Source organism: Chamaea fasciata, unplaced genomic scaffold, assembly GCF_029207755.1.
Source record: "Chamaea fasciata isolate MVZ Bird 193981 ecotype frontalis unplaced genomic scaffold, bChaFas1.0.hap1 SCAF_3, whole genome shotgun sequence".
NCBI classification, from domain to species: domain Eukaryota; kingdom Metazoa; phylum Chordata; class Aves; order Passeriformes; family Sylviidae; genus Chamaea; species Chamaea fasciata.
In genome coordinates, this window is record NW_027094088.1 from 109,483,374 (window position 1) to 109,496,393 (window position 13,020).

The window sequence follows — 13,020 nt, forward strand, 5'->3', positions numbered from 1 at the left end:
ACCTAACAGAAAGAGTAAAAAGACATTTGAAAGATTTCTCCACTTATTTGTTTTGTACTGTTCCTTAGCCAGCTTTGGTTCTGCTGACTTTTATACCAGCTACAGCAAAATGAGAACAGCATGTACAGACATGGGGTAAGATGATATATGATGTTAAGGCAAGTGTGAGAGCCTCATCCTATCCCAAATCTCTGATGTAAAAGCTGTCCCTCATGACTTGTAAAGTGGTATTCAGTTTTCAGTACTGCACTTGAGAACCAAGGAAGAGAAACCAAAACAAGCAGCAGACAAAAGAGCCAAAAAAGAAACAGACATAACCAGAGGTTTATAAAACATGATCTAGAAAAGGGAGACTGACTGGAAAACCAGGGTTTGTTTGGTTTGTTTTTCCTCTGCCTAGCAAAAATAGAGAAATAGAAGTAAGACAACACCTGCTTTAAATATCACAAAGCTCTTTGTAAAAAATTCATCTGTTCTTATGGCTACAGAGAAAGGAAAAGGGACTTAAATCTGGAAAGGAAATTTTAGATGTTAGTTGTAAGGTTTAACTAAGGACAATGAAGGACAGGGAAGGACTCCTTATGAGAACAAACATCCACTGGGAAAGATTTAAGAAAAACTGACCCAGAGGAAGGAAAAGCTCAAGTGCCTTAAAAACTGCATTTTCAGAATTCTCATCTCACCAGGTCTACTGAGGACACCCCTCCTCAATTCCAAGGGCTTTTTCGCTGTACTGACTGGTTTGTTTTCCTTCCCTTTAACATAGAGCTTTTGGTAATCCCTGAACAGAATTAAGCTCTCTTGTCTTTTAATTAATCTCCCTAATCATGCTGGATGGATTAAGCAAACATGGAAGAAAAACTGCTGCATGTTCTGAGCAGAGCCACAGTCAAAGTAAACCAACCTGCTCCGTGACCTTGGAGAATCAACATCATCACAAAGCTGCCTCGCTTGTGCAGAGAAATCCTCTGCCAGCTTCAGCCACGCCGGCTGAGCAGGCTACTCTTAGAACATACATAGGACTACTCTAAACGTTACTGAAACTTCCTTCCTCACCTCAGACCCACATGTGGCCCTCCCAAATTCAGTTCTGCTGGCAGGAGATGGATTGACTTAATTGGAATGGCAGGTTTGTGAGCTTGGCTTGTGCTGGCTCAGCTGCAGTGTCTGGGGTGAGAGCACGCAGCTGGACAGCAGCTCATGCTCCAGGCCAGGCATTTCCAACCACTCCAGGGACAGGAACCCCCACACTACAGAATCCTCTGGCCATGCTGGGGTCATCTGCCTTTACAAGCTTATGGTGCACTCAACAAGAGCATGTTTTGTTTTTTTTTTTTTTAAGTCATTAATTTCTCTACTTGAAAATGCTTTTTCAGTTCCAAGCTCTCAGACAATACTCATTTTTTTGGCTTGAAACACTGTTATACCTGTCTAGAGTTTGACCAGGCAAAACTCTCTGCAGAGCCCTGCCTGAGTTACCCCCAAGTTAGTAAAAGGTAAATCAACTCAGCTGGAAACTGAGGCTTGGAGTTGGTTTCAAACCAAAATTGCATGTCCACTGCAGAACAACATGGCCTCAATCTATTAAACAACATTAGCTCAGTTCATTGACCCAAACCACTCCATGGGCTTGCCACAATTTCATATTTCTGCTGTGACACTAGATATAACAGAATCAGAGAATGGGTTGGGTTGGGTTGGAAGGGACCTGAAAGATCAAATCATTCCAACCGTCCAGCCACGGGCACCAACACCTTCCACTAGACCAGACTGCTCCAAGTCCAAGTCCAACCTGGCCTTGAACAGCTCACCTCCAGTAAGGTGCTTTATTTAATGTACAAGGGAGGATGAGGAGCATGAAGTAAAGCTGCTGATCAGGATCAGAGCAGTCAAACAGGGACTGAGCTTGTAGCTCTTAAGACATGAAAAAGCAGAAATTAATTCTAATTGACTGGGATCACACAAAGTTTTTTTATGGAAAGATTCACTTAAAAAATCCTCAACTTAAGGTATTGCTGGTAAGCAACTACAACTTCCAAACTTAAACTAGACCAGATGTTCAGAGCTTGTATAGCAATATAAAGCTGCCTTTTCCCAGTTTAATAGGGGAGCCTCAGATAAACTCCTATATTGTACTTTGTCACATAGATCCTGTACCATTATGACTTACTGGTATCTGCAGAACACCATTCTCCCTACTCACAGCCAAATCTAATGACCCAAGGGCATGATCTCCCCTGAAGCATGTTCCAGAAATTATAACGACTTGTCTTTAAACACCATGAGTCAGTGTGACTGTTGAGTAAAGACAATACAGGGTATATGAAAAGCAAGTGCTCCTACAGGGGTGCACAGCATCCAACCACCTAGAACTCGAATAATCTTGCAAAGTTACTGTGTAAGTCAGCAGTCATTGCTGATCTACAGCCATGACATTTAAGTCCACTTAGAAGATTTTTATTTGGGAACTGCTTCTAAGACCAGCAGTTTTATGAGTGATACCCATATATGCTCCCTACAAAGAAAGAAGGTTGCACTGAGGTGGGTGTCAGTCTCTTCGCGCAGGTAACAAATGACAGGATGAGAGGAAATGGCTTCAAACTGCATCAGGCGTGGTTTAAACTGGATATTAGGAAAAGATTTTGTTATGGAAAGGGTTGCCAAGCTTTGGAACAGGCTGCACAGGGGAGTGGTGAAGTCACCATCCCTGTAACTGTTCAAAAAATGTATGGATATGGCACTTGAGGACATGGTTTAGAGGTGAACAAGATGGTGGCACAAGGTTGATCGCAGGACTTGGTGAATCTTGGTGATTCAAGGATCCTATCTCAATCACAGCAGGAACATAGCTAGAACATAGAAGTCTATGATGAAAAATGAGTAATTTATTTTTATTAAACTTGTTTGGAAACTCTCTACCACTCACTGGGAAAAAAACCCTTGCATTAAGATCACAGACAGCAACACCCACCAGAGGCCAAGATCTTCGATTACCCACAAGCAAACAGGGGTTACTGCAGTGTTTGATGAGGTCACAGGGCAGCCAGCACAGTGCAATTACCTCCAAACTCTACCCCTGCACACCCAGAGTGTCTGCACTGGCCTCTTCCAGAGGCTGACAAGATTATGAAAGCTCAGGCAATAAAGGAGCTGGCAAAGAGCCTGGCTCCCTCTCAATACAGGAGAAGCCCCATGGTGATCCTGCAGAGGTTAGTTCTGAACAGTGAGGGTGTGCAAAGGCCTTTGCAATGAGAGCTTTGTCAATACTGAACTTTATTTCTAAGCACGCCAAGTTACCAGATTCTGAACAACCTGACAGTGAAGGAAGACCTCTGATACCTCTCTGCTGTGATCCTCTAATGCCAACTACATTCCCAACAGACCTTATTAAAAGCAGTGTATTCCACAAATGCAAGACATTAGCACAAAATAAAACATGTGACCATAAAAGCAATGCTACTCAGGATTTTCACTATATTTAAGGTTTGTGACTAATTTCTCTGTTCCCAGTCCTATAAAATCTCTTATTTTCTCCAGGTGCTTTCTGAGTACCAGCACACCTGAAAATGCAAAAGAAACTGCAAACTTTAGCACATAAACTAAAGAGAAATTAAAAGACAATCTCCAGTAAACTAAGTGATACACCCTGCAGCAAAGTGTACCATGTAGCCTATAAAACTCCAGTTAAGCAAGTTGTTTTTAATCTGAATTAATTCAGAGGACTTGGGCTGCAACTAAAAGCAAACATCAACATTTCCGTAAATCATCATCTTGATGTATCTTGGATACTGCAAAGAATAGATAATATACTATATTTTGCATATACAGTGTACCTTGTAGGCTTCCAATAGCATTTATAATTTAGCAACCAACTGAAATGATAAAGTTAACTACCACTATTTCAATGCAAGTATTTGTATGCTGCAAGCCAACTTTTTTAAGTGTCTTCAAAGGGAAAGTAAAGATGGCAGGAAGTCTCTATGTTGTGAACTACAAAGAGAAGCAACTAGGTTGTTAATTAGATACCTTTACTATCTCATTTCATCTTATAATGTTTCCAATTTAACATATGTTAGAAGGTATGCTTTTCTTTATAAATGTATTGTTTGGAAGAGAAGGGATCAAAAGGTATTTCAGAGAACTGAAGCAGTTACTTAACACAACGGCAAGCATCAGAAAACTTCAATTTCTGAAATCACTTGCTCTCCCGTATAGCCTAGCCTTGGAAGAATATTCTGGATTTCTAGAAGCTACTGGAAAGACCAAAAAATTCCACAAATCTAAGGTGTACCAGAGATACATACTGAGGTCACAGTGATTCACTTGCATAGACCTGAAACTCCCCATCTGTAATGCAAGAAAGTTCAAATACTAATTCTCTGACACTCTTAACCCACATTAAGTAACACGTTCAAGGAGTCCAAAACCCTCAAAACAAAACAATGAAAGATATTACTAATACACAGCAGTACACTCCAGCATCAGAACCACTGATGAGCTGTGCATTACTGATGATGCCTGAACAGGATACCCAGCCAAAGAGAAGCTCACCACAATGGCTCCACTTTGCCTCCTCAAGTTCATCAATAACAGCACAAATCTGTGTGTGGTATCAGCATCCATTTGAGAAAGACAAACGCCATGTCAACATAGGCTGCCACAACTAAACCACTCAGGCAGTGAGAATGGACAATCAGAGGAAGATGAGTGTATGTCCACACCATCAATCCAGCCAGGAATCTCTGAGAGACAAAGACAGACCCAGAAATAGTTTGATTTTTTTTGCACAGGATCTGCAGGGTGTCAGCAGTCCCACATGGAGTGTTAGGGACTTCCCCAGGTGCAGCTGTGGCAAATATCAGTACACTCATGTTTTTTTCCCCCAACAGTCTTAGTTCACTACAAAGGGGAAAGAGCAGCCTCCAAAACTGACCAACACCAGTTGCTGTTGCTGGCAAACTCTGTTTTACAGTTTCTATTCTTCCCTCAAAGAAAGCTAAGAGTACAAGCAAGTGTCTTGGGGTACTGAAAGCTGAGCTAATATCCCTGCTTTTCATTAAGTTTGTCTGATAGTTCCCATTAAAATATCTATTTCAACTGATATTACTTTCAGACAATTTTCCTTGGAAAAACATTAAAATGAAGGTGGGTTTTGTTATTGCTGAGAATGGGGTAGGAAAAAAAATCTGTGCTTTTTTATTGCATATTCGTTTGTGCATTAAACTGCTATGCTTTTTATTTATTGTTTAAAAAACGATTCAGCAGGTGACCTATGCTTAAAAAACCTGTATATCTTCCTTTCAGGAAGGGCCTTTTAGGGTCAGGCCACAGAGCTGCACTAAACTGCATTTTGCACACACTTGGGAGAGATTTTCAGGTCAAATTTAACTTTGCACAGAGTGCACCTGCACTCAACAACAGTGAGCTGTGAGAGGCAGCACAGTGCTCACTGCACCTGCGGGCACAGGGCTCTGCCTGGACTGGGGGGTGGTATTTTGGAACACAGGAACATGGGAGGGCAGGATTGTTTGTGGAATTGCACCAAGCCATCAGTGTCATCCAGCAGCACTCTGAGCTCCCAGGGAATGTAGCTACTTTTGCCAGAGTCTCATGACTGCAGTGACTGATAACAGACACAGGATGGGTCAAGTTGGAAGGGACCACTGCAGCTCATCTGCTCCAACCTCCCTGCTCAGGCAGGGTCATCCCAGAGCACATGGCACAGGATTGTGTTGAGACATTTCTGGACTATCTCCAGTGAGGGAGACTCCACCTCCTCACTGGACAATCTGTTCAATGCTCAGTCCCTGCACAGGAAAGAAGTTCTGCCTCCTGTCCAGGTGGATCTTGCTGGGATCAGTCCCCGCCCATTCCTCTGGCGCCATTGCTGAGCCCCCTGGAGCAGAGCCTGGCCCTGCTCTGAGCCCTCCCTGCACACAGGGACACCCAGGGCTGAGGGCCCCTCTGAACAGCCCCAGCTCCCTCCGCCGTTCCTGGGCAGGGAGATGCTCCCATCCCTCCATCATCTGTGTCACCCAGCACTGGATGCACTCCAGGAGCTCCATGTCCCTCTTGACCCAAGGACAAGAACTGGACACAACACTCCAGATGTGCCTCAGCAGGGCTGGGCAGAGAGGCAGGATCATCTTCCTCAGCCTGATGGGACTCAGCTAACAGGATTTTGTTAAGTGTCTTTCATAGAGTCCCATGCAACGCTGGCAGTAAATAAAACCCTTTTTTATTCTTTTTTTTTTTTTGGCAAGACCTCTGATTTGTATTTTGCTTCCTGGGTGACTGTTTTGTGACAGCAAAGACCATTTAGAATAAACATACACAAGTTTGATAAATTATAAACTTGACCTTACTTTCCTTCAGTATCCTTAATAAGCATACCACCACCAACTACTCATTCAAATATTGGGAAGAGAAGGACAGAAATCAACAGCACAAAAAAGCCCACACAGAAGTAACTAATTTAGACTGCAGGAACAGCGCACAGGATAAAGGCACAGGGCCACACACTAAACAATTAAGAGAAAACAAAATATTCAAGAGCTACTCATTAAGCAAGTACCATCCACCCTGTGCAGTAAATGAGTCCGTGGAAAAACTAGGCTGCAATCATGAAATTAAAGACTGTCTCAAAAGCATATGCATAGGCAAATTAAGGCTGTTCGTGCATTCCCTAACTTGGACTGTTTGACTTTGCAACTTTAATAACGCCCTTCTAATGTCGTTTTGGAGCTCAGATATTTAAATTTCAAAAGCATTTGTACACAAATTAGGTGCAGCCCTCCGACTGCTGGCGCGCCGCCCGCCCGGCCCCGCTGCCGTGCACGGCCCGGCTGCGGCTGAGCTCGCACACGGGATTGGGACAGCAGAGCCAGTGAGAGTCTGCCAGGCAGCGCTGGGCAGGGCAATGGTGCTCTCTGCTGGGTGAGCAGCAGCACGACAGGGCCTCTGGAGTTCATACTAAACCCCTACTACCAGGCTACGGCAGGTGAACTGCTCCTGGCCCGGAGTGGGGCTAACAGCTGCGGGATCTCTACCTGGGCAACGCTGTTGACTGACAGACTTTACAAAAAAACACGCTCACGTTGTATTTCGTGTGTATGAAACAAGTGAAAATTTGGCCTTTCTGGCCTCTCTTGTTATTTCTGGGGGAGCAGCTGTTCGGGGAGGTTTACTTCTAGCAGCAGTCACTATGCTGATGTTAAATACAGAAAAATTTTCCTTTTACCACAGGAAAAAAAATAATCTGATACCTGCATAATTGAAAGAGACTTTTAGGTTAGAATGGTACTTTAGAAAACATTTAATGACTTACTGCAAGTCAGAACAAACATGCTCTATGGGAAGAAACTGTTTCAGACCAGCTTACTTGTTATCACGAACGTTGTCCATTTTTGGGTTTTTGTATGGAGCATTTGGGGGAAAATCTAGAGAGAAGACTAGGCAAGGGAAATCAGTGTCAAAGGGTCTGATAAAGAAAGTGAAATGGGATCACAAACATCCATTGTCCTCTTTTTTGGAGGGAATCTCTGGAACTGAAAGAAGATGCCAGCCTGGCAAGAATTCAGGACTATCTAACCTTCATGTATGTAACAGTCAGTGAGAAACCAAAAGTTGGAAAGAGAACTTGAGAGGAACTTTGGGACAGAGATGGCTTTTTTAAGCATCTTTCTCTGAGGTTTCTCCTCATACTGGCCACAATCAAGTGCAAACTGAGAAAGATCTGATCCACTCACAGCAAAGATTAGGAAAACATCAAAAAATCCACGTTATTACGAGACAGCAGAACCCGATCTTCTCTCCAGCAGAGAATGGAGTGGATGAGCTGTGTTACAGCTAATAGTGCAGAGAGAAACTTTGTGTGGGGATATTTTAAGGGGGAAGATGAAAGAAGGTGATTTAAGCACCTCAAGAACGTCTATGAAATCCCTAGGAAAAAACAAAACAAAACAAAAACCAAATGAAACCAAAACCAAACAAAAACAACAACAAAACCCACAAAAACAAAAAGCAAAAACAAACCAAAACAAACAAAGAAAAAACCCCAACAAAAACCCACAAGGAGGCAGAAAAAAGTGACACTGACCTCGAGTCTCTTTTCAAGTGACTCTATCCTGTCTTTTTTGCTGGCCAAGTTAGCCCTCGTGTAGCGGCTCTGTCCAGGCAGGTACAGCACTTGGCTGTAACATTCTTCCCACACCTGGTTATAGGCTTCACTTGACAGCTCTCCATGCCCCATTCCTTGCTTTACCACCTCCATCTCTTGTGCCAGTAGATCCTGTGCCTGTAGGAAAGGATGAGAGAAATTGCAGTTACAATACACAGGATACAAGAAAATTCCTCTTCTTTTCAAACCTTCAGTGTGCAATTCATGGGAGCAGCTTTGCTTTTCATACTCAAAGCTCACCATCAGGTTAAGCTGACTATGAAATCGAACACAGATGCTGTGGATTACAAATGAAACCCAGGGTAGAAGGCTCCTCACAGCACAACTATCCCTCATTTTATACAATTTGGCCAAACCTGACATCACTCTGGCATGGCTAATGAAAGCTGTGGCACAGCAAGACACTTCATCTTGCTACACAAGAACAGAGATAAAAGCAGGGACCTTGAGGGGAGGGAGAACTGCACAGACAGAAGCAGCTGTCCTATGAAACAAAAATCACTTTTCATTTCCTTTTGCTTGCCCTTCTCCACACAACCTGTAAAGTCAAGTCTAAACACTCCCGGGTGAGCTGTGTAAGTTCCACTGCAGGAAACACAACTCTGGCTGTAACTAACACGTTCTGTGGCTGAAGAACTGGTGAGATGTGAGTACTCTGCTGCTTCCAGTTTAGTTTACAAAGTTTATGATGAACTGAAAAGATTTTTGTTGGTCTCACAACTCTTAATATTTCTGACAAAGAGCCTGGTCCACAAAACTACACAGGCACCCTGGTCCTTCTTATTTTATTAATAACTAAAATATCTTTGCCAGTCCAGACTTCATTGGTTATAAGAGGAGGTCCATGTCCTCTCTTTCAACAGCTTTTACAGGTGCAGCATAAATTTCCCTACCAGCAGGAGGTATCTTACTGCAAGATGTTATGTTTTTTAACTGCAGACTGACCAGGTAGAAATTCAGGTGTCACCAGATTACATAATTCCACAGATACCGGGGAAAGGAAAATTAATTACTTGCTCTTGATGGTCAAGACAGACAAAAAAGGAGTAACACAACCACACCTGACACAGCCAAATGTTATAAATTTCAATTAGCCAAGATTAGTACACTGTGAGGAACTACTTGAGGGTATTTACTTGTGGCACCAGAAGTGTTTCCCAGCTCCAGGAGCTCAGCACACCATGCCCAGCACCACTGCTAATCCTTCCCAAAAGAGAACTGCACATCAGGAAAAGAAAGGAGTATTTTATGAAAGGGTTTTAGCACAAAGATGTTCTAAAAACAAATGAAATAAGCAAAATAAGCAAGCCCCAGATAAGATGACAGAGATAGGAAAATTTTCTGGTTTGAACTGGATTTTAGACAAAGAGGGAATACTGTGCTGAATGTTAGAGAGCAAGCAGGAGCAGAGAAGCAAAAAAACCTTCTGCTCATCAGTTAGGAGACAAAACTTCCAGGGACTTTGAAGAAAAGTTTCCAGACAAAAACCACTGGACCGTGTAATAGTCTCAAAGGGAAGTGATAGCAAACCTGATTCTCACTGCACTTCAAAACAACCAGAGAAAGCACTTGGTGAACATTCCTAAGGGAACAATCTGACACTGGCAGGGCAATGAAATTCATGATCTAACTGTATTTTCCATCTTTAACGTCTCCTGGTAAGAGATCTTGAAGTATAATTTTTCATTTAAAAGGAATTTGGAAGTACATACTGTTCACTGTTTCTCCTCTTAGGCTCTATATTTATTGGTCAGATATGGTCAAGGACATGGATTTAAAATCTGCTTGTGTATCTTTAGTCACCCTAAAGGAATAGGGGATTTAGGTGTAGAGATGCAACAGGTATTGTCAGAAGACAAGTCCAGAGAGACAGACAACTTGGTGGCACATGATTTTGCTCTTTTCACTCATTTCTATTCCTGTAGGCATTTGGTCAAAGGTTACTGGCACAGCTTCACAGGTGAAGCTCTTTGAAAGAGCTAAACCACAGAATTGCCTATCTGTCACTTGGCAGCAAAAGGCAACATCTGTAGCTGCTTAAATAAATGAACACCCTGAACTGGAGCCCTGGTCCAGAGCTGCTGTTTAACTTGGGATTACAATGCAAAACAGGACACAGTGCCCAGGCCGCCCACTCACTGCAGCCAGCCACGGCCCAATCTGCCTGCTCAGCACTTGTGGACCAGGTATGGCTGTAAGATCAGCTGCCACAGCCCAGCAGGCTCTGCACCAGCACAGCTTGCCTGGATCAAGCCTGACAAGCATAATTCAACAACTTGATTTGCTGCTCCAAGGTACAAGCTGACTACCATTGTGTCATTCAGTCTGCACTGCTCTGAAGAAAATGCTTTGTAATTCTGGATTGATGAAACTCAGAGGCAGCAGAAGGTGGGTATCACACCTGGTTAATGCCTCAATGATTAAACAGCAATTTACAGAAACAGCAAAGTAGAATTTGGTAACTGTTGAAGTATTATTGCTCTTACCCTTATTTAAAATGATAAGCAACCACAACACATTCAAATTTGTATCTCAATGACTGTCTATGGGCAAATACAGCATCTTCATCATTCTGCTGAAAGCCCAGATTAACATCAGCTCACAGAAAGGAGAACGTGCCCTTAAATCATCCTCACCTGTTTACTTATCCTTACTTAATGCTTGGCAGTGCTGGGTTAACTTGCAAACCTGATTATCTTAGAGGTCTTTTCCAACCTCAACAACTCCATGATTACAGCCCTTCATAAAACTCCCTGGAGATCTCCCAGCTGAATTCTGTGCATGCTTTTTTCCCTAACATTACAGAACTATGCCCTAAAGAGACTTCAGGTGTCCTTAGGCAACACAATTCTCACCTTCTTGAGATCCTCTTTGGAGAACTTCTCATAAGGATTTTGTTCCAAGTAGGCCATGTGCTCTGCATTATTGCTTCCAAATCCTGGGCCTTTCCCTTTCTTACCAGTAAACTGTTCTCCAAATGGATGGTGTAAAAGATCAAAATGAAGCATGGTAATCATCTCTTTCTTTATGAGTTCTTCACTTTTCTGCAAGTCTGTTAGAGGTGGTTCCACATTTAAGGGTCTCAGTATTGTTTCATTAACCTGCCCAGGAATAAAAAAAAACTTTTTAAGTATCATCTACACCAAAGATAACATTAAATTAATGTATCTCCAATCAAGTATGAAGTTTATGTATTAGCTAAACCCCACACAGGAGGTGCCAAAATCCCTTGTGGTGGGACACATGCAGCAATCTCAACATCTGTGCAGACGAAATACCTGATGACAACTCTGCTGGGGAAGTTTCCTGTAAATCATCATAGCCAAATAAAGATTTCACTCTCTCATTATCTCCTTAGACTGTATTTCCTCCTATAATGGTTAAAGCCTTTATTTTTAATTTTTGCTAACAATGAATTTTGTTTCCACTTACTTCTGAGGGCCGTGGTAGATTCTTCTGCACAGCTTTGTGCATTCTCTTCAGTTCCTTGGCACGCTCCGCCTCTCGGAGAGCCTAAACAAACAAGCCAAGTGTTACTCCAGCCACTGTAGCACGATCAGATGCTGCCTAGGAAGGTGTGTCATATAAAAACTAATTGATTATTGCAGTAAAGATTCCTTCCAGTACACAGACTTCATGTTACTAAGCCAGAGCTAAATAATGTGGTGAGAACGTAATTTACTGCCTCTAAAGTCAATGGGAAGAGCACAGCAGACTAACTCCAAGAGAAAAGAGATCTTCAAAAGTCATTTCCAGGCATCAAATTCTCCTTCAGTCTCAACTCCAGCACGATTTCGTTCTTTACACATTTCTCCATGTGTGACAACTGCTCTAATTCTTCCGACACTAAATCCGCCAGGAAAAGACTCTTAAATTTGCAGCCATGACTCTGTTTGTCATCTTCAATGACTTCAAAGTATGTACTTCACTAAAACAGTACTTGTGAAAGTAGAAAAACATGAGAGTTCTCTTTACAATACACTTTCAAGCAATAAATAACATGAAAAGCCAGTGTTGTCAGGAACTTCAGGAACAGGGACCAACATCTTCCATGTTCTAATCCCAGCATGTCACATCTTCACTTGAAGGCAGGATGCTCTTCTCTTGTATGACGGTACAATTTGGATTCTTTATCCTAAACATATACATTACTTGTATTTACTCAGACTTTTTATTAGGGTATGTATCCATAAGACATAAATATATATCTGACAAATATGTTCCTCCCTAAATAGCACACACTAGGAATCAAATTCTGGGACATGCTTATCCCATACAAAGACACCAAAGCATAGGATTTTTTAAAATATTTTGTTCATTCGTCAAAGCACAGCTATTGTCAAAAACTTCTCTAGATCTAGACTCAAAAATCCCATTCATTTTTATAAAAAACTTTTACATTTATATAAGATATACAACAGAAAGAGATTTGAAACACAAAACTTAGACTAAGAAATAAATAGAAAAATTACTGTTTTCAGAAAGATTGAAAGTGTTCCTGGTTACTGGCCAGTACAACCATTTAACTGCCAGAATTTAGGCTTGGACTTTATCCAGCCTTCCTTGACTCTAAACCAAACCAAACCAAACCAAAACAACAGGGACCCATTCACACCTTGGCTGTCTGGGTAATTCTCTGGTACTGGCCAAGGGTACCAATTCCCTGCATGGCAGATTGTTGTCTGTGTGCTACCAGCCTGCCTGAGTTTGTATATACCTGTCTAACCTTTCACCAACAGCAACTTTTAACCTTGAGAGAATAACCTCAAACTGAAAAAAAAAGCACAGCTCTTATGTGCTTAAAATCAAGCATGTGCTACTGTAGAAAAAAGCTTTTAATT

General features: G+C 42.1%; 1 protein-coding gene across 1 annotated transcript in view; it reads right to left on the reverse strand.

The window, feature by feature from the left end:
- CDC5L (cell division cycle 5 like) overlaps positions 1-13,020 on the reverse strand; it is a 31,013-nt gene that overhangs the window by 5,173 nt on the left and 12,820 nt on the right. Inside the window, exons 12-14 of the mRNA XM_066180074.1 lie at positions 11,612-11,692; positions 11,035-11,280; positions 8,099-8,296 (exon numbers count right to left, since the gene is read on the reverse strand). Coding sequence (XP_066036171.1) covers positions 8,099-8,296; positions 11,035-11,280; positions 11,612-11,692 — 525 coding nt within the window. The remainder of the gene's footprint in view (positions 1-8,098; positions 8,297-11,034; positions 11,281-11,611; positions 11,693-13,020) is intronic.